The sequence below is a fragment of the Kwoniella botswanensis genome, chromosome 1 (genome assembly GCF_036426115.1).
Source record: "Kwoniella botswanensis chromosome 1, complete sequence".
NCBI classification, from domain to species: Eukaryota; Fungi; Basidiomycota; class Tremellomycetes; order Tremellales; family Cryptococcaceae; genus Kwoniella; species Kwoniella botswanensis.
Window position 1 is genome coordinate 15871069 of NC_088599.1, and position 27785 is coordinate 15898853.

A 27785-nucleotide genomic window follows, 5' to 3' on the forward strand; every position below is an offset into this window, starting at 1 on the left:
AACGGTGTCGCCCTAACCTTGTAACCTTGGTTCGATTTTAACTCACTAACGAAGCGCCTAGGAGGATACCCAGAATTAAGATCTCTAATCTTTGTCTGAAAGGATATCCCATCTCTGTAAAAGGGTGATGAATGACAAGGAAAAGATTTCGTTTATAGTACCGGCCGATCCAGGTGAGTTTGAGTTGTTCATAGTCTGATATCGTTTCAATATTGTCTTCCCTATCTCATCTCATCATCAATCAACTTCCATCGTATACTCCTCATCATCTGTACCATGTTCAATTGGTGGGAAGAATTCCTGCTGACGACGGTGGCCGATTTCGAAAATGAACAGATGCCCCATTCTTACCCTCATGCCGAGGGCTCAAACTACCCGCAACAGGATAGATCTAACCAACGAGGTAGACCACCACCCATCAATCTCCCTCAAAATCCTTACGGTCATCCATCTCATCCTAATCCTCATGATCACCATGCTCATCATCAACATAATCAGCATTCTGACCAGGTCCAACAGGTACAAGGGTACTACCCACCTCCACCACCTCCCAACATCTTCTATGCTGCCGAGAATCAACCTCCTGGTCCACCCGTCAATATGACATTAAATCAACCTTACGATGCGACCTTTCAGCCGAAACTCGAGCATGATGGTCCATCTGTACTGATACCTCAACATCAGCTTCTACCCAATTATCTTGATCATCAACAACAGCAGCAACAGCATCAACAGATGCAACACTCGATTATAGTATCACCTTACGAGATGCCATTGGGAAGTGGATCATCACATAATCCCAATATGGCCGAATACTTTCCTCCTCTACATACGCCTACAGGTGTACCGATGGATAGTGGATCCTCTCATAACACAGCCATGCTAGATTATTTCCCTCCCCCTCTACCTCCACCATCCCATGATGTCATGTCGAATGTTCCGATCGACCATCACCAAGCTTGGCAATCCACCGTCCCTGCTCCATTGCCAACAGCTCAGTCCACCAGTTCGAAGAACAATGCCTCAGCTGGACCTTCTGGCAAACCTGAGAAGCCAGGATCGAAGACTTCCCGACAGCAATTCACAGCTTGTGGAGCATGTCGACATAGGAGGGTCAAATGTGACTTGAAAGATAAGCAGGAAGCAGCGGAGAAAGCAACGATGGAAGATGATGGAGTAGGACCCAGTAGGAGTAAAGGTGCGAGTAAACAAAAGAAAGTATCGTGCACCAATTGCATAGAGAGAGGTTTAAATTGCATGTGAGTGCTGAATCACAAGCATCTACTGCCCAAGTCTCTTTCTCTATCACTGGAAAAAATGTATTGACTAACTGATCGTTTTTCATGCACAGCGACGAGTTTGCCCCTCTGAAAGCCGCCAAGCAACTTCGACGAGGTAAAAGAATATCAGAGATCGAAATGCTGTTTGGTAAAACCGCTGCAAATGCTGCGGTAGCCCATCAAACCGGCGAACCTACCGCGGATTTGACATTGAGCCCCATAAAATCCACAGATGGAGGAGGAATCATACCTGACTTGACAAAAGATTTTTTCGATTCTGCATTCTTCAGACGGTTCCAAGTTCAACGTGAGTCAACCTTACGCCCAAATACCTTTTGGCCATTTTTGACTTTAGTCACCTTGATTCTATACAGGACCGGTTCTCGATCCTCAGAATTTCATCGGAAGGTATCTATCCAACCCTATACCATCAGCATCCGCCATGGGACCTGAAGGAGCTATCTTATGCCATGTCCTGTACGCTTGGGCTGTCTCGTATGGCGTCGATGAATATGGGAAACTTGATGTTCCAGAAGGTGGGGGTGCGCCGTTGGAAGATATCAGTCTACTAGGTCCAGGCGATGCGGAGATGAAAAGAGAGAATGATAGGCAGAAGAGAAAGGAGAAAATGAAATTTGTCATTGAGATTATCCTCAAAGAGATCGATGAATATGGGTTGATGAGAAGACCTACTTGGGATGGTGTCAGGGTCTTATTAATGGTTCTACCGTTGACAGATGGTAAGTGAATCAGCACATCTGGACCTTCCATCCGGTATGTTGACATGAGTTTTTGTAGGTATCGCATCTCCCGTCGAGAGATTGTCAATGTATGAAGCTGCAATTTCTCAAGTCTTCACTCTCTGTTCATTTGTCGCGATGGGCTACGACGGTCAACCCAGTGGTACCGCCGGGGTGAATGGTGGGTCCGATGATCTAGATGGACAGGATCTGGTGCGGGTCAGAGTCAGAATCTATTGGTGTGAGTCACGCTTCATCCTCTACACTAACTGGCGTATAGGTATGAAGCTGAGTTTGTTGTTTCACAGACGCATTCGTACATGAAGGTATCACCACCGGTCTTAAAGGTGGCCGATTACATCTGGACGATGAAGACCTAGAAACTATGCAAGATTCCATCGACCACAGATCCCTTGTTCGGGATTCAGCAGCATTCAGGTTATCAAGTAGATTCGCTACCGCTCCCATCAATCTGGCTCTTGCCTGTCGGAAGATCAACAAAGCTTTAACTGGACCTGCAGCCAAAAGACGGACTGCCGTCAACGGTGATCTCGTCAAGCAAGCTTGGGAAGCCTTAGAAAGATGTTGGGAAGATTTCGACCAACTGAAATATGAGGCGTCATCTTCCGGACCTTCGTTCGCTCAGGGAGATGAGGTGATTCGGTAGGTCACCCGAGTCTTCCCTATGATTGGCAAAGCTGACGCGTTGCGATGATGATAGCTTTGCAGATGGATGGAAGATCTTCCTGTTCGAAGCTCAAAATGTCATTCGAACGAATCTCGAAGACCGAATATCAAAGCTTGCCCAAGCTCAGACTACAGCTTTCATCACTGAATCTAATCCGTCTACGCCCGAAGCCATGCACAATGACCTGCTCAACGCCCAACATCTGCTTGACATATCCAAAAGTAAATGCGATGTGCAAACTAGGCAGATAATGGAAATTGTGCGAAGACATGTTGGGACTAGGTGAGTCATATTTCCCGTTATGATGTGTGGTTTTGCCCTTTAGCTGACTTGTCCGTCTTTCACCCAGATTCTTCGAATGGGATGCCAGTCTTGTAAGGGATGGAACATACTATACCGCCATGTTGTTGGCTAGGGCCGGAGGATCCGACGAGGATATTCAGATCTGTATCAGAGCTCTGAACGTAAGTATCCTTTTGCTGCAGGCGGAATGACTTGGTTGACGATAAATCCAGGAACTGAGATGGGCTCATGCCAAAGCGTGGGAACGATCAATTGAGTAAGTAAACTCATCCTGTTGTACATGGTTAGAATGATCTGACAGATTGTTGGGCTTTCAGTCTTCGAAAAGAATGGCAAGAACGACCTTCACCAGCATCCAGTCAAGCTCAATCGGATGGCACCTGGGAAGCCGTGTTATCCGATCTTGCCAAATTGACAAATGATAGTCAGAATACCACCCAGCCTAGTTTGCCTTCAGATGCGCAATCGAGGTCTACCACAAGCTCACACTCTGCACATCATCATCATCATCAGCAGCAGCAGCAGCAGCAGCATTATCAACAGCAACAGCATCAGCATATTCATCATCAACATCATCACCACAACCATAACCATAGTCATCACAATCGAATATCATCACATAATAGCGAACCTACCCTATCGACCACCTCGCCATCCTATACTTCCCCTCCTATTGTTTCTCCTACCTTTGACACATCCGGTATGTCGTTGATGAGAGGATATATTCCTGCCTCTGATGACCAACGCAACGCATACTCTTCATCGGGCGCGGGAGGATTGATGGAACCGGTAGATGAAAGTGTGACTTACGATAATTGGATAAACTCGAATCAAAGCGATGGAGTTCAATCGACATCAACGAATTCAAGGATATATAACCCCCAACCTCAGCAGCAGAAATATCAGATGTTCACTACTCCTACTACGGATAATAACAGTAACATGATGCCTAATCATCTTGGTCCACCACCTTTGAATTCCAATCACATGAACTTACAAGATGGGAATTATCCGATACCGATTCCGAATGAACAGGGGCAAGGTCAAGGTCAATATTTGATGAGAGAAGATGGTACCCACGTCTTTGTTCCATTCAAATTTATGTGATTTACTGTAACCGGTCAACTTTGGTCATTTATCGAATATCATGGACAATTTCAAGAACACGAATCAGAGATGTGAAGGGCTGGAATACTTTCTTGGGTTATCAAGGAGTTATAATTGAACTTTTGGGATTTTATCAACAGCAATGTTGGTGGAGTGGGAATAATATTCTGATGGTTTGAGAGAAATCATTTGATTGTATTAGGTCATGTGCATAAGATCGACCATGGGCAATCTCGAATCGTCATTTGATACATGGACACAGAAAGTGAGAAAGCAAGAAAGGACAGTGAATCATTGGGTGTTTGAGAAAGAGAAAGATGCATAAATCAGTAGAATTTCATATTGACGAACTTAACATGAAAGAATGAAAGAAGATGTGTTTGTTTTACACGTCCACACTCGCTCATATAGACGTACGATGTCATTTGGCAAACAATCATCTTATCTCAGCGGGACATGTGATAATTTCCGATATCCTGGGGGCAGGAATGGTATGAACGTTGATGATCAATCAGAATCCATCGAGTGAGTGTGATTGAGAGGTCGCCGTCATGTAGATCCGACGAAGATCTGATCTGATCTGATCACAATCACAATCACGCGTCCACTTCATGTCACAGTCAGTACTTGCGGATCAGTTTACTTCCGACCTCTTTCTTCCTGCTCACAGTACCTGCACGTAAGCAGATGATCATTCCACCAATATACTCATGTGCATGTACTGGTGATATCGTACCTACAACGCGTCAAAGGCTTCATTCGATCTCGTCACTACTTCCCACATGGGATCCAGTCCGACCCATAGAATGGGTAATGTCTCATCCTGTTTTCCATGTTCAGGGTAAATCTTGAAATCAGAAGCCAGTCCGAGTCCTCCGGCAAATGTCAACTCAAAATCGTGTCAACAAACTTTTACGCCGGGATCCTCCTCTTCGTCGTCCTCGTACATTCCTCGATTACCTCGCATACATCGGGTCTGTGTTATTGACATCAGTCGCCTGTCATCTGTCATCAGAGCTAATGAGAGGGTAGCGTAGATCAACTTTTTTTCCCTTCATTTAGCCTTTTGATCTCTCTTTCATTTCTTTCTTTGGTATAGCTCACCATCAACCCAATTATCTGCGCTCTCTATTTTGGGTACTTGATTGACATCTGATCGACATTACCCCTCAACCTCGGTACTTTGGGGCATCCCAACCCTCACACGCTCTTTAGCAAGATATACGCTCTTTCCAATAATAGTACTCAATCTCATAATCTACTCTCAGAGTATAACATCCTACACTCTAGGACTATCTCCTCGACAACGAAACAATCAATCTGAACAATGAAATCATCAATTCTCTTATCCCTTACCCTCGCTCTGGCTGGGGTGAAGGTAGATGCGTTCAACTTGGCCGATGTCAAGATGACTACATCTGGGTGAGTCAACAAAGATCCTACCTAGACACGAACTCCGCTCATATTGTGTATCTGTTACTTTTTATATAGATCCATCGTTCCAGGTCGATATATCGTCGAATTCGACTCCAATGCCCATCTGACTTCCTCAGGAATGAAAAGAGAGGCTAATTCACCTCATGAGGCGATTTACGGTCAATTGAAAGAACGAAATACAGCTTATACGGTCCACCAGGAATATTCCAATGATCTCTTCTTTGGTGCCAGTATTACCTTGGATACGGATTCGGTATGTCTCCCTTCATTCATCATGATGGCAAGGACACTTTATTAACAGAATTCGTTGTATAGGACTTGGCCAACCTTTTATCGGTAGAAGGTATAATCGATTTCAGACAAGTTCACTTACTCAACTTACCTGCTCAACCCGTCACTGCCCAATCCTATCAATGGTCTGTTGCTACCGGACTCAGAAACTCTTCTGCTCAAGCATACTCTTCTTCTACCTCTACATCCGCCAAGGTGACCACTACAACCTCTTGTACGGGTAAAGGACGTAATCAGAAATGTACCACCTCCACCGTCACTTCCACTCCATCCGCTACTTCATCTTCCTCGTCTACATCCAACAAAGGGTTTTCAGTCTTATCTCAGATCGGAGCCGAATCAGTCCATGCATCAGGAAACAAGGGTAAAGGTGTTAAAGTGGCTATCATTGATAGTGGAGTAGATTACACCCGTGAACCCCTAGGAGGATGTTACGGTTCAGGATGTAAGATAGTAGGAGGATACGATTTCGTTGGAGATTCTTTCGATGGTTCCAATGACCCTGTACCAGACAATGATCCTTTCGATAACTGTTATTCCCATGGAACTATCACTGCTGGTCTCATCGGTGCCAATGCCAACCAATATGGCGTGACCGGTGTAGCGCCCGAAGCGTCTTTATACCAGTACAGAGTATTTGGATGTAATGGTGCAACGACGGATGATATTGTTTTACAAGCTATGCAGAAAGCTTACGATGATGGGGTGGATGTGATCAATCTTAGTGTTGGTGAGTTAAAATTTTCCACTCTGGTGTGGTTCTATTCCTTGAGATACCCATTCATTCTTTACTTTCCTTTTGACAAAGGAATACAGTGCTGATATGAACCCCTCCTAGGTGAAACCTCCGGATGGACCGAAAGCATGTTATCAGTCTTTGCTAGTCGACTGAGCGCTGCCGGTGTTGTGCTTGCCATTTCAGCAGGTAATCAAGGTCAAGTCGGTGCTTTCTACTCTTATTCCCCTGGAGCCGGTTTGGGAGTCATCAACGTCGGTTCAAGCGACAATGCCTTTTACCCATCACAACTTGCCACGGTATCCACTGGCTACGGTCCAATCCCATACTACAATTACAAGACTTTCACTGCCGGTACATACCCCTTATACGCATTCACCACCGACCCATCCGTCGCCGACGATGGATGTACGATTCCTGACGGTACGCCCAACTTGAACGGTTACGTCACACTAGTCAGAAGAGGTGGTTGTTCTTTAGAACAAAAAGCGAAGAACATCTACTATCAAGGTGGACGACAGATGTTCTTAATAAACACTGCCAATACTGTTCCTCTCTATCAGAATTTCCCATTGGATTTCGGAATGATCAGTTTGGAAGATGGTAATTACCTCTTATCACAGATCACCAACCACACCTCGACGAATACTACCGTCACATTCAGTTTCAACCCTTACCAATCACCCAACACATTTACTGGAAATATCACGTCGTATTTCAGTGAGATTGGTCCTACCAACGATCTGTTCTTGGCCCCATCGATTGTAGCTCCAGGAACCAACATGGTCGTAATCTTACCTGCGACCATGTCCAATTGGTCCATCGTCGATGGTACTTCGTACTCTGCTCCGCTAGTAGCAGGATCATCAGCATTGCACATCGCTTCTAAAGGGAATAACAACGTCTCCCCAGATAAGGTGAAAAAAGCTTTACAATCTACTGCCGATTCACTCAAGACCTCCGTATCGGACAGTACAATTGCCAATGTCGCTGTGCAAGGTGCAGGTAAACTCAATATCGCCCAGGCCATCAGTCCCAATGTGGTTGTATCCCCTTCGGAGATCTTGTTGAATGATACAAACTATTTCGCGGGCACTCAGTACTTGACTTTGACCAATCCTTCGAACAAGATTGTAAAGTATAAGTTGTCAAACGTACCTGCTGGTACCGCTTTGGCCTACAGATCGGTGAGTGGTATCTGTCCTCACCCAGCGCAGACGAGGTAGTACAATGCTAATAGGACTTGTTTTCCAAAGGGCATGAACCAATCCAACGATCAACCCGTTCCTCAAGTCTCGTCCCAAGCCACCGTCAAATTCTCTCAATCATCCGTCACTCTGCTTCCCAAAACCACCTGGGTGGTGATCATGCAATTTACAGCACCAACTGGACTCGATGCCAAGCAATTCCCAATCTACTCTGGTTTCATCCAAGTATCAAGTGATAATTCCGATAACAACGCTCAAGTACCTTATCTGGGTGTAGCAGCGAAAATGAGAGATATGCCCGTATTGGATCCCACAGCCGATTACCTAGGTATCAACTCGCCCACAATCTTAGATGAGAGCGGTTCAGTCCAATCTTCAACTGGACATTCGTATACTTTCCAAAATGATTCGTACCCCACGGTATTATATAGGTTAGTCGGTGGTACACCTTTATTGTTGATTGATCTGGTTGGTGCCAATTCAAGTTTGGGTTTCACACCAAATTACAATTCAAAGAGATCAAACTCTCCGCTTCAACCGGAGATCTACAAGAGGTTGGTAGAGGAGAGAAAGATCAACTCGATTTCATCATCTTTACAATCCGAAATCGCCAATTGGAAATCGACCAAGACCCAATCGCTCATCTCGCTCTATTGTCAATTAACGAATTTCCAAGGTAAAGGATGTTCCTCTTACCAATCTGGAAAATCCAATACATTCGCCAAAGTACCTATTTTAGGCAACTTGTTTGAAAATGATTATATCCCAAGATCGACTGATAATGTTGATGGGCAAGGAAATGATTATTCTACGTTTGCGTTGGAACAGGCCAAGTTCGCTAACGGGACTAGTATACCTAATGGGACTTATAAGTGTGAGTTGTCTATACGAAATCTACTTGAAAAACACATATGGTGTCAATAAAGGAATATAAGCTGATTTGTTTTTGTTTTGTGCAGTCTTGATGAGAGCTTTACATATCACTGGTGATAGAACGAAAGAATCAGATTATGAAGCTTGTAAGTATTTCATCTCGACTCTTGTAGGACGGTGCTGATGACTGATATATAATCGTTGCTTCGTTAATAGGGTTGTCGGCACCATTCACCATCGCTCAATAATCGATTGCACTTCCATTGACGATCCTCATCTCTCTCCCGCTCATCTTATTGTGTTCTTCATAACTATCAATACAAAAAATCAACGGATGGACTTTTTGCTTCATAATCTTCTTTACTCTTCTGTACTTTGCTTTTTTTTTGAGATTTTTCAGTTTTCGGTTTTTCGGTTTTCGGTTTGAATATCAAACAAAACATAATTCATCGTGATAGTATATATCAGCAGTATTGTCAATCACATTACATGCAAAATCAATCAAGTGAGTTGAACATCAATTCAGGACCAATGCCCGTCTTGTATGTCCCATATCTCCCAAATCAAGATTCATTCACGTGCTTGGTTTTACATATACAAGGAAATTAGTACGATATATTTTCTGTACAAGTCATATCCACCTCTTTCACTTTTCTACATCGTCTTTAATTAGATCACTCTAATTTCATCTGATAACTCATCGATAATTACCGATTTTTCTATCCCAAATCCTATCCCATCGGACTGTCTAATGAGTACAAAAGGTAAAGATATGTTTGATCCCGATTTATCTATATCCGCACCATCGGATTGAGACTGGGGTGCAAAATGCAATTTGATAGTTGTATCCTTCCCCAAGTCTTCGTGACCATTACTGATTGTCCTTTGCTTCTGCTGTTGGAGCGCACCATACGATTTAGATTGAGTATTAGTATGTTCTCGTGTTCCTTCAGATAGAGAAGGATCAATGATCGCCCCATTCCCTTCATTGGTCTTCTGGACATGATGTGAATCTGACAAAGTCGAAGAAGACGACACGAATGGACCTAGATCATTCAGCGTACTGGTCATTTCTAACGCAGTAGCGATAGATAGATCATCAAGTTTATCAGGAGGATGAGATTGATCTTCAGAATTGAACCATGTCGTAGTATCCAATTTAGATTCGTTTGTGAAAAATCCCGAGTCGGGTAAATCGGTATCTTTCGACTCGTCTTCAGGTCTTCCATCTTGAACTTGGGTCTGACTGTGTACCTGGTCTTGATCATCTTCCACAGTAGTCAATCCATCTTGTACTGTTGGTCTTATTCCCTCAACACCCTCCTGATCCTTCCTAGATTCATCCTCATCTTCCTCCTTGATTCTCGCCAAGAGATTTCCCACAACTCTCCTGATCTCCTCAATCTCAGGTAGATACACTCGGACAATCACATGTTTCTTGTCCGCAGGGAAGGACGAGACCACCTTCTCTCCGTCATCTATACTCTCTTCGGTGGGTTGATAAGGTATAGCGGCGGTAGGTGTATTCTTGTGAGAGGTGGACCTCCAACAGGTCACGTACAGTGGTCCGATTGGCCCCAAATACACTTCCAATGGTTCGTCTACTCCGGACGGAGCAGCGGAAGAAAGGAAATGGAATTGAGATAATGTTAAGTCGACTGTGTTGTATTGAGGATCAAATGTCGGTGAGACCAATATTTCAGGTAATGGGTTGATTGTTTTCAGATCCTCTGTAGATGCAACGGTGGTCATGCTCTGAGATGAACATGCTACCATGAATAAACCAATTAACATTTGACCTCCCCTTGACCTCTCAGCAGTTCGAGAAGGATTCAGGATCATGATTACTCACCAACACCACCTATAATCCATGACATCCAATCTTCTACTTTCTCCACCCTCATTCTCGCCTCCTCCTCTAATATTGAAGGAATCTGACTCGTCTCAGCTTGGACCCAAGATAAAACAGTATGTGATCCCCCATCTTCATCTTCCGCCAATACTGCAGCAGCCAATGCATTCCTTTTCGTCTTTTTCTTCTTCTTTGGCGGTTCTCCTCTTACATCCACCTCCCGTTCCGGTGACAATTGGGGTTCCAGACCACCCAAAGTATCTGGAATGAAACTACTATCATCTTGTGTAGATGACATTGACACTGGTAATGGTCGTTTCTTATCTTTGTTTAAGATGGGTCTCGCACGTCCCGATCGTCCATCTAACAATTCCCCTCCACCAAGCCTCGCACCAGGTGCCGAAAGGTAACACCTCTGCCCATCTTCATTCAAATGATCAGATCCATCCGTGTTTAGCCTTATCAAACCGATCCTCTGTAATTCGCTAATTGGATGCCCATCCGATTCGCCATTCAATTTATGTTCACCACTTTCGACTTTCACTATTCTAACTGGATCACTCTTTATACCACTTTGAAGATCTATTAATCTGACTATCGACCCATACGTTAGGATATCCTCATTACCAACATCTGCCTCTACCTCAATACGAGGTCCAGGATGATTTCGGATTTTAGATTTCTTCTCGACTGCCGGAGGTAAAGCTCGTTTGATAATCTCGAATCTGAATGGTGTCCATTTCCCAGTTCTCGATGTTAACTTGCCTTCACCCTCACCTTCTGCACATTCCAGTTTCATATATTTAGTTCGGACCGTCTGAGCATGGATCCTAGTCCATAATGCGAAAGATGATTTGATAGAGAAACAACTGGTCATTGAACGTGCCTTTGCGGTTTTCTGGGAGGGTTTAGAAACCAACCTGAGTGATGTGGAAAGGAATGTAAGGTAAGGTGTTGTTACTGGTCTGAAGATATGCCGAGCAGCTCCGTTCGAAGGATCCCTCCCGGACGAAATCTGATTGCTGTGTTCAAGGACTGTTTGCATTTCAGGTGAATTGATTGATGTGTTATTTTGCGATGTAGGTAAATGTTCCGCCAAAGTTTGCTCAGCAGTTTCGTTGTTGGCGTCTCTGACAGCTTCCGCCAGAGGTTGTAGCACTTCCATGGAAGAGGGTTCCAATACCTCTGAGAGTGAGGTAGAATGATCTATTTGAATGTCATGGAATGGTCCTGATCCTTCTTCTTCCTGTTGACGCTGTTCTTGTTGTTCTCGAGGACCTTGCTGTCGTACCTCTTCTGTAGCATTATCTTCAGCTCCAAGACCTGCTCCAGGTGGTTGTACCTCTTGTATGGTGGGAATAGTAGAAGGTTCAGGTTCAATGTCCACTTTCAATTCCAGATGAAATTCCTTATTCTTTCCAACCTCTTCACCGATCCACAATCCAGGAAAATTCAATCCATCTTTTAATAACAATTCCCTATCTTTCCCTTCTACATTAGTTCGCGATCTAGGTAGAGTAGCTCCGAATCCTGCATTACGAGCTGCATAGATCAATTTGCGTTGATGACTTGATTTTTCGCCTTTCTTATTTCTCGTCTTGGTTGTGCTTTCGTTCTGGCCTTCCGTATGGACGTCGGCGACATCAGGTGTACCAGCGAGGCTCAGCAAAGGTTCAAATAATGGTGGAGCGATGAGATGGGTCTGACTACTTGATATACTTGCTGAAGCGGAGGTCGTTGAGAGAGTGACCGAAGTGATAGTCGGGAGGATTGTACCGGATATACATAATTTGGGAGGCGGTGCGAGTATCCTGCATTATTGATATGGCATGACATTACCATAGGACACGGTACAAAAAAGGAGAAGCTCACCTCCTCTCTTTGCCGTAACTCTTTTGACCCGCTGTAGGATGCCATATCTCGATCGTAGTGGTATTATTACCTTTCTGGTGTATGATCTGTTCAGAGAGGACTTTGGATATCTCCTTTTGACGCGGAGTGGGTGAATCATTCCGACGAGTTCGCCTGGCAAACTTATTGGTAGTCTGTATATCCTTCATCATTTGATAAGGTCAACATCGAGGAGGACACGTGACCAGCTGTGAGACTCACTTGTACTGCGCTGGCGCTTGCCAGAGTTCCAGTTAGCGTCTGATCGACATTGGAGTCTTGTGATTGTTCCCTCGCTGCAGGTATGTCGGTAGGATGGACATAGTCTGTTGATCCTGCTATGGCGTTGATGAGCAGGTCGAAGGGAGTAGCAGAGGGTCCATCTCCTTCCTGTGACATGTTGCTATGGGTGGACCTGTAAAGTGGAGAAGAGAGAGATGAGATGGATCAATATTCCCACGGTGAAGAATCAAATGGTGTTGATCGGGTGATTTCCCACGAACGAAGGAGAAGTGTCATGCGAGAAACTGATGACGTGGAATATCTATCCAAAGACAGGCATTTATAGTTAAATTTTCTATACGGTGCAACAGCCCAGTCAGTCGGTGCTCGATTGTACGAGTATCGGGTCGTCATGCACATGGAGATAAGGCGACAGGGCAGATGTAACGTATGCATGACATGCAGAATCTGAGAGATATACAATCATAGTTATACGAGATGAGATACATACGATGGTAAGATATTAACAAGCAGGGAAGGGAGTTGGAGAGGACTAAAATCCCTCAGTAAACTGTCAAACAGGCCAGTACTCGACAATGACCAGCACATTTGCGTTTTTAGTGCAAAGCGACTAGGGTCTCCGAGCTTGACTCTATAGTTGTTGGCAATTCTCATCATAGGGGGGAAGAGACTATATGAAGGGGGTTGAGGAGGAGAAGGGGATCAAGCGTATAAGAAGGAAAGAGGAGAAACCTATTTGCAAATTCCAGATGAGCTTCTCCTCAATGCACCTTATAATCTTGATCCGCCGAGGGCAAGGAAGATTATCGCAACGTCCGCTTGACGATACGATACAATGGTCTACAAGGAGAAGAAGGAGAAGGAGAAGGAAAAGAAGCGGGGATAAAGCAGCTTCTTGACACGCGAATTTGTCTACTAACTGAGTGATGGATGTGGGATGTCATGGAGCTTTTAGTCCACGTCATGGTTTTGTTATCATTCCTTCTTCTTCCACCTCCACCTCTGACCACCCTGTTTATTTTGATTTTTCAGAAATTTCAGACTGCACCAGTTCATCGATGATAATACTGTTGCATCATATTAAGCAGTCCAGCAATCACCATGTCAGACCCACGATTCGCCCGATTGAAGACAGATCCTCGATTCAGACGTCCCAAGCAGAAAAACCTCAAAGTCGAGATTGACGAGAGGTTTAAGGATGTGTTGGAGTCTGAAGAATTCGGTGGGAAGGGTAAAGGTAAAGCTTCAGGTGAGTTCTCTCCACTTCCTTATCATCCAGCTCTCGGTCGTCGGTCAATATGGATACTGATGTGGACTGTTATCTCTGGTCATAGGTCGAGTAGATAAGCGAGGTAGACCATTGGCCAGCTCACACCATCAAGATCAACTAAAACGTTTCTATCGATTGCGTTCACCAGAGCAAGGCGAGGAGGAACAAGATAAGCAGATCGGATTCGTAGATTATGCTCGAGGTGAAGGTGCATTGGAATCGTCTGGATCCGAAGATGAAAATGAAGGCTCGGAGGACGATATCGAAGAAGAGGAATTGGAAGTTGGTGGCAAGAGGAAATCAAAGTTACCCGGATACATCTCACAATCCGAGTCCCATTCCGACTCGGGATCCGAATCAGCCTCTGAAGATGAGGATCATCTAAACGTTGATCTATCAGAAGATGAAGAACCCACTTCAGCATTCCCACCTGAGGACGACCAAGATCAAGATGAAGAAGAGGAAGAAGAAGAGTATGTACCTCCTACTAAGAGGATAGCAGCAGTCAATTTAGATTGGGATAACCTCCAAGCACGAGACTTGTTCTCAGTGTTCAACTCTTTCCTTAAGAATGCTGGTGCGAATGGTACAGGTAGTAGTAGTAAAGATGATGATCTGGGCAAATTGTTAAGTGTCAAGATATATCCTAGTGAATTCGGTAAACAGCGCATGGAGAAAGAAGAGCAGGAAGGTCCAGGTGGTGGAATATTCGTTAGCAAGCATAAGGATAGTAAGAAGAAGAGGAAAGGTCCCAAGGAGGCTATAGTGCCGAAGAGCAGAGCAGAAGAAAGCGAGGAGGAGAGTGAAGGAGAAGAAGATGACGAGGACGAAAGTGAATTTGAATTTGATGAAGGTGAAGATGAAGAGCCGAGCGAGGCGGAAGGTGAAAAAGATGATGACGATGAGGATGCTCAACCTGAACGATCGAATGATCGACCTCGAGAAGAGATCGATGGTCTGGAGATCATATCAGATGTGGAGTCAGATGCTGGATCAGAGGATATTGACATGGATCAACTCCGACAGTATCAATTGGAGAGGTTAAGGTGAGTCTTGTTACTCAAGCCTTGTCGGGTCGTATCCAGACAACCAGTCGATCGTGGAGAGATTGAGCTGATCGTTCATCTTTTGATCTTGCTTCGATTTGTATAGATACTTTTATGCCATCGCTACCTTCTCCACCGTCGCTGCTGCAGAGCACGTCATGAACGAATGTAATGGTACTGAATTCGAACGTACAGCGAATATCATGGACCTCAGTTATGTCCCCGAGGAGATGGACTTTGCAGATGATGAGATTAGGTGAGTTCTGAACTAGATTGTCTGTATCTCATATGGATTTTCAGCTGATCACGAAATGTCACGACGACAGAGACGAGGCGAATAAAGAGGCTAAAGGATACAAGGGGAATGATTTCGTTACGGATGTGAGCCCAGCTAAATGGTCTGCAAAAAATGAATGTTCCTTTTAACTTACATTCATCATGTGTGTAGGCCCTACGTCATTCCAAAGTGAAATTAACATGGGACCAAGATGATCCCAATCGAGTCAAGATGACTAGACGAACATTGACCAGAGAAGAAATCGAAGAACAGGACTTCAACAATTTAGTGGCCGGATCAGGTAGTGAAGCTTCACTCTCGTCTGAAGATGAGGATGAGGGTGATCAAGAAGACGAAGGAGCAAAAGCAACAAAGAAGGGAAAAGGGAAAGGGAAAGATAAGAAGAGTAAGAAAGAACGTACGGAAAAATTACGAAATTTGTTATTGGCAGGTAACGATGAAGATGGCGATATATGGGGTAAAGCTGGAACTTCATTTGCAGATATGATTGAAGAACCCAAGAACAAAGGCAAGAAGAAGGAAAGCGAAATGGAAATCACGTTCAAACCTGCCTTGAGCACTGGTCTGGGAGGACAAGAAGTGGACGAAGAGAATATGACTACGTTGGAGAGATATCAGATGAGAATGAAAGAGAAGAAAAATAGGAAGAAGGAGAAGATGGAATTGAAGAGAGCTACTAAAGCGCTTAACAATGATGAGGATGATGATTCCGAAAAGGGGGAGGGGAAGGAACAGGGACAAGACGATTTCTTCGGAAGTGATAGCGGTGATGAGGATGAGGAGGATGACCAAGATGTTGGGGTTGAATTTGAGAAACCTAAATCGAACAGTATAGGAAAGTGCAAACTTAACGGGAAAGATAAAACTCAACATAAATCTAAATCGACCAATGATGACGAGGACGAAGAAGATGTTTCAGCATTGGTTGGCACTTCCTCTAAACCAGATACCAACTTCTCCATGAAAGATATTATAAAATCCGAGAAAGATTCCAAAAAACGACGTCGAAGAAGAGGTACCAAAAAAGCAGAGCAAGCTGGGGAAGAAGAGAAGGAATTGGGACCTGAAGGATGGAAGATCAACGTTTCTGATCCCAGATTTAAAGCGATTCACGAAGATGCTGAATTCGCTATTGATCCAAGTAATCCACAGTGAGTGAAGATCTTTTGTATACATGTATTTGAAAACCCAAATTCAACCGACGCCTCCTTCTCCTTTTTCATGGTATGGATGATGATGCTAATTATCCAATTCATTTCTCTTCAGCTACACCAAAACCAAAGCGATGCAAGATCTCTTATCTCACCGAAGCAAGATACGTCAAAATAAGAAATACAGTGAGAATGACGAAGGTAGATCTTCAGCTTCGGGAGTCAAGAGGACTTTACTTGGAGAGGGTAACGAGGATAATGGTGGGAACGAGAAGGATCTGTCGCAGTTGGTTAAGAGCGTCAAGAGACAGATGGAAAGAGAGGGGAATAACAAGAAGAGAAGGAGACATAGAAAGTAAAATTGAGGTGACCGAGCAGAGTCTACATTGCTGCTGTGCTGGGAGACAGGAGTCATGCAGGATATGATGCCTGTTTCATTGCAATGAATATTACTTCGACATGACTTGTATGCATATGTAGGTAATTGTCTCGTAACTTCATGCATTATATCATTCAATCAAAGCTATATCCCTGCGTTGTTAAGAAAATTATGGATTTGAACGAATCTCATAGATTCACTGAACTGAATAATATGACTTTCTACCTTCAAACTAAACATGGACTAAATACTTTTACCATAAAATCTCTACTGGTATGTTCAGACTCTTACTGCCCTTCAGGCTGTTGGAAGACATCGACATATCTATTTCTGGCTCCCTTCTTCGCAGCAGCCGAAGCAGGTCTTTTACTAGGTGGTCTACTTAGCAAATCATCTATAGAAGGGGTGGTACCGCTATTAGTCCTTGAAGGCGGCACACTCGATCCAGCACTACTGGATGGTTTGGGTGGACCACCTGCGCCAGCGAAGCTTGGAGGACCAGATGACGGTGGGGGTGGAGGTGCAGAAGGTAGATCAGATGCGGTGAGACTCTCATTCAAGGACGATTTCATCCTCTTTATACTTCCATCTGGACCTTCGGCGAATCCCGCGCCCATCGGCTTACCGATAGGTGGTCCAGATACAGGTGGTCGATGTCCTGGTGGAGGAGTAGCTGACATTGCTCTGTTGTTCGCACCATTATCAGGTCGAGCGGATCGGGATGGTGAAGCCGTCTGAGCTCTGGGTGGAGGGGAGGGTGCAGATGGTCCTGCAGATTCGGGTTTGGCCTATTCGACCATAACAAATCAAATTACCGAGATCAGTAAACATATCACCCTGAAGGAGCTGGAGACTGGTTTGAACGGCTGTCACTAACCCCTTTGACAACCCATCGTTTCAATTCAGGATCAAATATCATAGAACTCTCTTCACCCAAATTCGCTTTGACCGGTCCGGTTTGTTCACCTTCCTTCTTTCCACCCCAGATCCTTCCTAGCCATGATGACTTGTGCTCCGCTAGAAATTCATCAAATCAGTTTCATGTCCAATGTATCACATCAGATCCACGACTGGGTACTCACGTTTAGCAGGGGGAGGATCATTCTTCTTCGGCTCAGGTTTACTATCTTTCACATCTGGTGTCTTCCCTTTACCTTTCTTATCATTATTCTCTTCACCCGCAGCTGGAGGTTTAGGTGTTCGATCTCTTGACAGCGCAGAATTACCAAATCCTAGATCATCTTCGTCATCCTCCTCATACGCGGATTTGTTCTTTGGCGGTTGATAGTTCGATGCAGGTGGTGCAGGGGCGGGGGAAGGACCGAGATTGAGTTGAGCCATCGGGTTGATAAATTCGCTATCATCGCCATACGCATGTGGCGTTTCCACTCCTCCTTGACCATCGTTATTACCTGTCCAAGGTGAATATCCCTCCGCATTATCATGTTGAGTGTAGTTATCGCCACCGTAGGATGAAGAAGAAGAACTTCCCCCATATGACGGTACGTTGGGTTGTTGCCCCCACTGAGGCGTCATCTGCAACGCGGGCGAAGTAGTTCTCGAAACGCTAGAAACTCCCAGATAACCGTTGCCATTATTGGAGAGATCTGCAATCGAGGTATTTCTTGAAGGTGCGCCACTAGTACCTGTGGAAATCGTACTGAATTGCGAGAATGGCCCAGCAAGTTTACCACTTTGAGCAGTGGGCTTCGGTGCGGACCCATCACCTTCTTCTCCAGCTATGAATTTGGTAAGTCGACCTTCTATCCATGATCCTAACTTGTCAAATCCTGGTTTAGCCGCCTTTCGTCCTGATCCAAGTGCATTAGGAGGATCGATCGACGGTGCTCCAGTCAATCGTTCCAAGAGGTCTTCAACACTTGCTGCATATGCTGGGGAAAGGAGAGATGGAAGGTTCTTGTTGATCCTGGACCCAGCTTCGATAGCAGCACAGTATCTACAGGAAGTTGTTTAGCGGATGGTCCGGATACACACATAGCGAGCGAATCACTCACTTTTGTGCCAGCTCGGCCTCGCCCAATTCAGCTAATCTCCAAGCTCTAGCCAGCTTGTACGGTAACAATTGCGGCAACGCTGCAAAGTGGGCTTCTTGACCCTTTGGGGTAGGCACAAGACTTCTCGCGTATTCTGCTATCTCCGCAAAGATGATCGCCTCTTCGTCTCGGACGTTATGGATAAGCGTGATTGGTCGTTCAAACGCTGCGGGAGTGAGGTCAAAGAACGGGGACACAGGGGATAAGAGGGAGCTGATGGTAGGTTGCATAAGTCAGCTTGCGTGTGAGTATGACAGAGGTATAGTGACCTACCAAGCATGAGCGGCATTTACCAATCCCATCGAAAGGAATCTGGAACCCAATTCGTCGAGACAAGCAAGTTCAGTCGGTTTAGCATTGAACAATACTGACCCTATGACTTCCCGCCATTGATCGTTCGAAGGATCATCGGTGATTGTAGCGGCATTGATAAGCTCGTCCACTATGTATACAAACGATTCAGGTATCAGCCCAATCTTCGGTATAGAGGGAGTTTGAGTCTGCAACGTACCGATTGTAGAGTTGACACCTCCAGATAGGAGGTAAGAAGCCTTGATACCTGCTGTGCCTTGTGGTCTTTCTCCTACTTCTGAAGTCGTGAATCTAGTGACAATATCTCTCCATAGTTCTACATCAACATTACTACTGATAACCAAAGCGTGTGACCATAAGCCTTGATCGGCAGCATATAGCGCAGCATCTCTTTTGTTTCCTTGAGCCAAAAGGCTTGATATACGAGTCAGTTGCGCCGCAGTGGCAGCAGCAGGAGCGGCCGAAGATGTCGAAGCGGGAGGATAAAGAGAAGAGCTGAATTTTCCAGCTGAGACTGTACCGACAGGCGCGTTCGAGATTATGGGCGAAGTTGGATTTGCCAAAGCCTCCCGCAACGCCTCTTCGACTTCCGGACTAATCATTATCATCGATTAGCTGAGAAACTTTTTCAGTGCTCATTTGCTGGACCGTGTCACTTACGTTCCCGCCAGTTTACCTTCTCCGATCACAAGAGCCTTCAGCGCCTTGATCAATACCAATCTACCCTCTTCTTCCCTTCTGGCTTTGTTGGCCGAAGATTTGAGATACGGCAAACCCTTTTCAATTTCTTCAGCTCGAGCATTGAGGTACTCGAGCACAGCTTCCCGTTTCTTCTTATCACCTGCGGCACCCTTGGGAGTGGAAGTATCGAAGACCAAGGGACCAGGGAAAGAGGTTTGATCACTCTTCAGCGCGGCGGGAGCAGCCACCTCGGAGATATTTCTGATCCATAGTTGACCTCTACCTGAGGCGTAACCGTATGATGGTATCCTAGAATGGCCTTTATGAGAAGTACCTGACTCTGCTGCTCCTGGGAAAGCAGTTATGAGTGTGCCACCAAAGCCAAACACAGCTATAGGTGCATTACGAGCGGCCAAGGTGGTACGACCGAGTGGATCTTCGCTGACTGGTTTTTGCTCTAGCACTTGCTGTGGGATATATGTCTCGTCCATGGAATGGGATGGAGCATGCATAGGCTGGAAGTAGTTATTGGTGGGTGGCGATATACCATAATCGGCGCTGTATGCTGGAGAAGCAGTGCGAGCAGGTGGTGGAGCATAGGGATTGGTGGCCTGAGGTATACCCAAAGGTTTGGTAGCCGTTGGAGGTGAATAGATGGAGGGTTCATACGTAGTGGAAGCACGAGAGGGCTGAGACGCATGTCCAAAGCCTTGGCTCTTTGTAGGTGAGATATCGGATGCCGAAGGAGCATACGGATCATTAGAGTAGTTGCCATTTCGCTGAGGTGGATTCGAGTAATCGTCATTCAGGTCGATAACTCCTGGAGTGGGTTCATAGGAGGCATAATGCGAGGCTGAAGCATGTGCCCTCTTCTGGGGCGATGGCTGCGAAGGGGCGTATGAAGCATAGGGCGAGGTGGATGATTGAGCCTTCTCAGGAGAGTATTGAGTCTGTAGGCCTAGCGACGATGGCGCATAGGGATCCTCCGAAGTTGTTTTCCTTGCAGGTGGCAAAGCTTTTACATGGATGTCCGCATGCGGCGGCTGAGGTGATGTGGGCATTCTGTATTGCTCATGATGAAGACCTGGGGTAGCTTGAGCTCGTATCGGAGAGTACAGGTCCTCCACAACGTCTCCATCCTCACCATCCTCGTCGAATCTACGTGATAACACTGGAGGAGACAGGTGCCTTTCTGATTGACTCGGGGGCGATTGGGTGGAATGGACATGATGAGGTTGATAACCGCCGTAATGACTTTGATGTCCCATTGATTCGAACGGGGATCGTCTTTGCTCATCCAAAGACGACCGACTGCGATAATCTGTGATTTGAGCCTGTACCTTTGGAGGCGAAAGCAGCTGTTCCCCACCTAAAGATTGGTTGCTTGAAGGTGGAGAACGCATTCGCTGGGTGACATCTGGTCGAGAAGGAGGTCGAGCGGCAAACATGGGTGAAGCCTGACGAGAAGGGGGACCTCCACTCAGCGGTCTAGGTGGCCCATAAGTAGATTCACTGGCTTTGGGTGGCGGAGCGAATTTAGGAGGATGAGATGCTGGCTGCAGTGAGGAAGCGTAATTATGGTGAGATGCAGCGCTGGTTGTTCTGGAAGGCGCTCTGAAAGACGGTTCAGGTAAGGGAGGATCAAAGGCCGAGGGAGGAGGTCGATGCAGAGGTTTCTTAGGTGATTGATCATCGTTGAGATCTACTGAGCGTCGACTATACGAGACAGACGGAGGTCGAGGCGGTGCATCATATGCAGACATGTGGCTCTGCTGGGCAGTCGTGCTGATGCCAGCTCGTTCGATAGGTATAGGTGGAGCAGCGAATGCTAGCCCTCGACTCGGCGGTCTTCCCTCGGGTTTAGTTCGTTTGGGTGGGCCAGATGGTAGGGGTGGAGGTGTCGAACTAGCCTGAGGTGGCGACATGGCCATGGAGTGGGGCATACCGAATGAAGGCGACGCTGCTGCAGATGGTGCTCGAACAAAGCTTTTCTGAGGCTTCAAGAAGGGTGGATCGTAAGCATTTGAGGTCATTCTTTGGACCGGCGGTTTGGACGAAACAGACTTTGAGGTAACTGATGGAGCTTGAGGGGCGTTGGCAAGTATAGCGGGAGCAGGTGTATATGAGTGAGACGACGTGTTGGCAGCAGGAGCATATGGGTTGGAGGGAGCTTGAGCTGTGGGAGCATAAGGATTAGGCTGTTGCTGATGAGCTGGAGCATATGCATTGTATGGCGTTTGAGTCGTGGCTTGTGGGTTATATGGAGTATAGCTTGAAGAAGAGCTGTATGGAGCTGCACTTGATATACCAGAATAGGGTTCATAGCCTGAGGAAGAGCTCGTATATTGCGAAGTGCTGGTCATTGGGTAAGCCGTGGAGGTAGCAGACTGTTGGGCTGTCGAAGGTGCGTATGGATCGAAAGAGTAACTAGGCAGCTTCGAAGGAGTTTCCGGCTGTGGTGTACGGCGAGCAGCATTCTCCGATACACCAGCCTGAAGGGCAGGGCTGTATGGAGCAATGGGCGTTTGATCTGGTAGACAGAACTAAGGTCAGATACCAATGCTGGACAAAATCAGCCGACGAGCACTCACTTTGCCCAGAAGTTTGTTTATCTACCGTAGTATCTGCCTCTTCCCCCCAAGATCCTTGACCTAACATCGTTTTCCTAACTTGCTCCTTCTCTTCATCAGTATACCAGTGCCATTCTCCACTTTCATCGTACCATCCTTGAGGTACCTCAAAGTCTAATAGCTCATGCCCATCTTCTTCCTTCTTTACTGATTGTTGACTGTGACTTCCATCAATTTCCTTCGCATTGTCATCTAAAACCTGTATCGAGTCGTCGAAAGTTGTATCGCCTAGCCAATTGCTAGCATCAGAAAACATACTCTGGAAAGAGGTATCACCAGCAGCGTCGATGCCCAAGCCCGTTGGTCGAACATCTGCTTGAGAATGTTCAATGGATAGACTTGGTACAGGAGAGGGTGATGCAGGTCTCGACGTAGTTTCGATGTCACCAGAAAATGTCGGTTCAGCATCATCGGCTGGATCTTGTGGAATGAGATCGGCGAAGGAGTCGGTTGGATCGTCGGTGAATAGTGCGGATGCAGCGATAGGAACTTGCAGAACACCACTTTGTCCACCACTCTGATTTTCGTTTTCTCCATCGCCATTCTCGTTTGGTGCCCCTGCATGAACAGGGGCGACATTGGATGGAGGCTCTTGAGCAACCTCACTGGTCTCATCTCCTGTCGACAACGGTACTTGTGGATCTAACTCGTTCTCAGCTTCAAATTCTGCTAAAAGATCACTAAAGTCTTGCTCGTCAACCGGCGGCTGCAACGAAGCTTCTTCAGGCTGGGGTAGTGCTGGGGTCTCGTGTGTCGGTGGAGCAGGGAGTTCATCGGCCGGAGGAGGCGATGGATGTTCGTCTTGCTGAGGAGGTATTATTTCCGCTGATTGCGTAGCTTCGGCGAGTTGCGTTTCCTCTTCCTGAAGAGGTTCCGCCTGTTGAGTGAGACTGTCCGCTATCTGGTCGAACGGATCCTGCCTCGTCGAGCCCAGTTGAGCGAAAACATCTCCACCATCGGGAGTGTCACCTTCATTGCCGAAAAGCTCAGTGATTGTGGTTGGTTGGCTTTGATTTGAGGTCGGCTCTACTGAATCTTCTTGGTCCGACATATCGTGATACTATCGTTGTGTGCACAGCCGGTGGTCAGGCTGCGAGGATTGTATGTATCGAAGTCCACAATGATAAGTTGTCTAAGCCATCGATATGAATGTGCTCGTCGTTGGACATGACAATGACATCGATGCATATGGGGGTGTCAGAACCCAACGCGTGGAAGCGGAATCAAATCAAATCAGGACAAAGTGTAGACGTCATCATATATGTACGAACATCATACCACGTGGATGCCATGCTATGTTCAGTTCATATAAGCTGCTAGTTTGTTGGGTATCTTCCTGCTTTGACCATATTGCAAGTAGTAGCATCGAGCCTTCAGTCCCAGCTGGCTAGGAATTTTAGAGATGATCAGCCTTGGTAGGAGAGACAGTTCTGGTACAACATGGATCCGCATGGATTGACCGCACTGTTCAAGTTGTATACATCGCGAGCATGCGTCCGAGAGAAAGCTGGGGAGATAGAGGGGTTGACGGAGCCGAGTCCGCCGATTTGATAGCTGGACTGTCCGCATCATGTATCTTATCTCGATCACACTGCCCGATGGATCTCAGACAACCCGCAGAGTCGGAGGTGATGTCAGGCATCCTCGAGACATTGCTTCTCCTTCTGTTTTTGTTTTCCGTTTGGAAGGTAAATCCACGAGCAACATGTTTATCTCCAATTTGCTAAACATACTTAACTTACTTTCGCGGATCATCGTGATGCATACTTAGCTTTCAATTCAAAGGTTAGTCAGATAGGGAAGTAGTGAATAATCAATTGACTAATCTCATGTCCATGCTATGGATATGGCTACGTATCGACGATCATCATCAGTCTCTTGAAACGGAGGAATTCGGCCTCAGATCAATTAAACTGAATTGGCAAAATGTGAAGACTGGCTGCTGTTGCTTTTATAGTTTACGGTGCCTATCCCAGCGGATTCAGTCTCCTGAGTGACTCCCTGTGGATATCCCCTGAATCAGATGATCAAGTGAAAGTTCCCACTATAGTGGTGAGGGGATTGACAGCTACCCATGTGTTGCCCCTGTCTCAGCCATACCTTGTTCATCTCCCGCATTGTGACATCGCACCATGGAATTTGAGAGACAGGGAGAGTAACACCTACATTCCTCCTGGAAAGAACATGTGGCTGATCGTGTTTGTTCTTGAATTCTCCGTTTCATTTCGCCACCCATTCAAAAATTCCCCTTAGACTCGTTAAATTAAAAAAGCGGAAATGAAATATGGCAGAGTAGGAAGGTTTTTGTGTGTTACACCGTAAATCCTTACAAGGATGGGGGGATCTCTGGTGGAATTTCTTCCTGCGAACGATATGACGCACGCTGATAGGTGAGGGATCTTAGAGCTAAAATCTAAACTTAAGGGTTGAGTCTTCGTATAATTGGTCGCGACTCTATGAGTCATGCCGAAACGGCATCTAGTTCATATTTAACTCTATTTGATTTGCTGGAATCAGTTTTGAATAGTGTGTGTGTAGAAGAACATGGTATGACTAATCCCCCGTCTGTTTCCCCCACTCCTCCCAAAAACCATCAATTAACAGACCATACCATCCAATAAGATCAATCCAACAGTCGATACGCCCATCGTTAGTTGGACACTTACTCAATATCGAGAAATCGTTTCTCCAAGATTTCCATTCAGATTTGTTTTCGAGCGACTACAACAATCACCTCAAAACATAGAAACGATTCAAACTGAAATAAGAGAAGATCACATGTCTTGGAGTCTTGTTTACTTGTTTGTCTCGTTGATATTCTTGTTCTCATTCCTGGTCAACACATCCCTATAGAAGACGTGGATATGATATAAATCAGTTGAGGCAGACAAGACGATACAGCTGCACGATCATTCCGCCCTTTCTTACAGTCTCTCACATTCAAAAGGACGTTCCCTTCTTGCAAAACCTCAAGATCTTAATACTGGTACTTGTGGATGATAACAATTAGAATAGGGTGTCTTAGATAGAATTGTACATGACGAAAACAGGAGCTCGACGGTAATACGAAACGACGCCGAAACACATTTCAATCCAGCCTTACTTTGTACTGCACGGCGGTACGACCGATATTCGGCTCCCTCATTGCCGTTGCATAAGCAAAATTAGAATACGAGGAACTACATAACTTACAATAATACTCAGACTCCGGATTCCAGTAAACCTCCTTTTCGGTTCCTAGGGGAGTCACACTCCATATTTACTGTAGATCCATCTTTCAATCGTCATTCACCATTCCTTTCCTTTCCTTTGCTTCCTTCACCTTGTCTCTCTCGAAAACATACCAGCCAAATTATCTTAGGTTCTTGATTCGGTTTGATTCCACCTCACCTGTTGTGCGCTAGCTTTACTTATCATAGTTATACTCTGTATCATCATTTTGTATCTCTCTCTTGTTCCCCTTCATATTTTGATATCGCACATTCTACCAGTCGCTACAAGCAGAGCTCTCCTTCTGCTCTGCTCATATAGACCCTAGCTGGGGATATAGAGATTATAGAATTTCCCCCCTCTTTCCAAAAACCCACATACATACATCTACCGTTATTAGTTTAATATACCATCAAACATATATATCAACCCACAATGGCAACTTGGACAGGATCCTCTATAACAGTAGAAGATGCTTTCAATCAAGTATGGAAGTCCACTGTGGAGATACAACCGTCCTTCTACTTCCCAATTAGTCAAAATCCCAGTCTACCCACCCCGCCAATCGGTTCACCAGTTTCGTCAACGGAAGATGATCTAGCCACAGCGGAGATATTGGCTAGAATCAAATTTGGTAGTTCCAGTCCATCGTTGGAAACACGGAAGAGGTCTTTGACGTCTTCCAATGGTGAAGAGGAGGAAGAAAAACACGTGATGAAGAGGAAGAAAGAGAGTAGCGTAGAGAGTGCTGTCAGTGGGAGTACGAATGGTACCGCTGGTGGTGCTGCTGAAAGATGGCCACCAAGAAAGGAATTCGTCTACCTTACTTGTAAGTATGAACATACCAAAGCAGCTCGTCAACCTGACTGATAACGAATGCATAATAGGCGTTGTGGCCATTCCACCGGTTGGTAGACAGAAGTTACCACTCTTTGGCAAACCATGTGGACGGAATGAGATAATCGCCAAGGTAGTCACTATGGCTACCGGTGAAGGTTGTTCAAGAAAACTCATATCATCTCATGCACAGGTGTTGAAGGGTAGAAAGGAGCTGAGCAAGCAGCGTAAGTCTGAATTACGTTCTACTGTACTAGCACTATTAACAACGAAGTGGCTGACCAGTTTCGTTTCACATTATCAGTGAGAGACCTTTTAACTACCGAAGAAGGGAAGAACAATGACGACGAAGCTTCTCCGACTGTATACACTTTAGGAGCAGAATGGAACTTCCCCAAATGTCTTAATCGATTGATTGGTTTACCTGAAAATCTCGATTTGAGAACAGCTTGTACTCCACCATTAATCGCTCAACATTTCGCAGACGTTGTCAAACCTCCTAAATCATCTACCAAAAAAGAAAGAGCTACATTGGCGAATAAGAACAGGTTGACAATCAAGACACGACCTAGTAAATCACTTTCACCTTCTGTGTTTTCCGCCGGTACCACCTCACCTAGTATAATCAGTAGTAGCGATAGGACGGATGAGGCGGACGTACATCTGCCAACCCCCAGGTCATCTTATCTACCTTCGCCATACCTGCTAGGTACACCTACGCCATTCAGTTACGATGACCGAAAACCGTCATTACCTTCTCCAAGTGACTTGTTCTCACCAAGTTATAAGATGTCCACTCCCAATCGGATAGACATATCGGACTATTCTGCTCCTCCCATTACTATCCCCCGAAGACCTGCCACGGCAAATGCCATTTCTTCATCTACGACTAGACAGCTGCCACCACCTGAATCACCCATATCAAGTAGGTTCATGGTAGATTCTCCATTTCGAACACCTCTTAGTTCAGCTAGAAGAACATCCGAATCTCACTTAACCGCAAGTCTTGGAAGATCCTCTTATAATACGTTCGAAAGGCACTGTCTGAAGATATTGGGAGATCCAAATCATAGGATATCAGGAGTATCGATCGAAGATATGAAGAGAAAAGAGAGAAATCAACAGCTTTGTTAGAATCATCAAGATTACCTGAGGGATCGACGAGAATCAGAATCAGCTGTACGCTGCCAACCATTGCGTTGGTAAGAGGATAAAATGAACGAATTCATATCGAAGATATCTAGAAAATAATAGCCGGTATCTGAATGC

General features: G+C 45.6%; 6 protein-coding genes across 6 annotated transcripts; 4 read left to right on the forward strand and 2 right to left on the reverse strand.

Moving 5' to 3' along the window:
• Positions 1–276: 276 nt before the first annotated feature.
• Positions 277–4118, forward strand: L199_006015 (uncharacterized protein; the record flags this gene model as incomplete). The annotated part of the gene is made up of 9 exons (XM_064891716.1): positions 277–1259; positions 1352–1587; positions 1655–2020; positions 2079–2261; positions 2329–2683; positions 2742–2990; positions 3058–3172; positions 3224–3267; positions 3329–4118. 9 exons carry the CDS (start codon positions 277–279, stop codon positions 4116–4118), a joined length of 3321 nt encoding a protein of 1106 aa, XP_064747788.1.
• A 1327-nt stretch (positions 4119–5445) lies between these two features.
• Positions 5446–8911, forward strand: L199_006016 (uncharacterized protein; the record flags this gene model as incomplete). Its single annotated transcript, XM_064891717.1, has 7 exons — positions 5446–5540; positions 5610–5808; positions 5871–6576; positions 6685–7769; positions 7839–8664; positions 8750–8809; positions 8880–8911. The coding sequence occupies 7 exons, from the start codon at positions 5446–5448 to the stop codon at positions 8909–8911; spliced, it is 3003 nt and encodes a 1000-aa protein (XP_064747789.1).
• A 421-nt stretch (positions 8912–9332) lies between these two features.
• Positions 9333–12804, reverse strand: L199_006017 (uncharacterized protein; the record flags this gene model as incomplete). The annotated part of the gene is made up of 4 exons (XM_064891718.1): positions 9333–10432; positions 10516–12326; positions 12388–12560; positions 12628–12804. 4 exons carry the CDS (start codon positions 12802–12804, stop codon positions 9333–9335), a joined length of 3261 nt encoding a protein of 1086 aa, XP_064747790.1.
• A 945-nt stretch (positions 12805–13749) lies between these two features.
• Positions 13750–16772, forward strand: L199_006018 (uncharacterized protein; the record flags this gene model as incomplete). Its single annotated transcript, XM_064891719.1, has 6 exons — positions 13750–13897; positions 13983–14964; positions 15071–15220; positions 15291–15345; positions 15413–16413; positions 16529–16772. The coding sequence occupies 6 exons, from the start codon at positions 13750–13752 to the stop codon at positions 16770–16772; spliced, it is 2580 nt and encodes an 859-aa protein (XP_064747791.1).
• A 307-nt stretch (positions 16773–17079) lies between these two features.
• On the reverse strand, positions 17080–23520 carry L199_006019 (uncharacterized protein; the record flags this gene model as incomplete). Its single annotated transcript, XM_064891720.1, has 8 exons — positions 17080–17580; positions 17670–17809; positions 17875–18749; positions 18808–19059; positions 19120–19288; positions 19358–19752; positions 19819–22369; positions 22431–23520. 8 exons carry the CDS (start codon positions 23518–23520, stop codon positions 17080–17082), a joined length of 5973 nt encoding a protein of 1990 aa, XP_064747792.1.
• A 2594-nt stretch (positions 23521–26114) lies between these two features.
• On the forward strand, positions 26115–27650 carry L199_006020 (uncharacterized protein; the record flags this gene model as incomplete). Its single annotated transcript, XM_064891721.1, has 3 exons — positions 26115–26508; positions 26567–26743; positions 26821–27650. The coding sequence occupies 3 exons, from the start codon at positions 26115–26117 to the stop codon at positions 27648–27650; spliced, it is 1401 nt and encodes a 466-aa protein (XP_064747793.1).
• Positions 27651–27785: the final 135 nt, after the last annotated feature.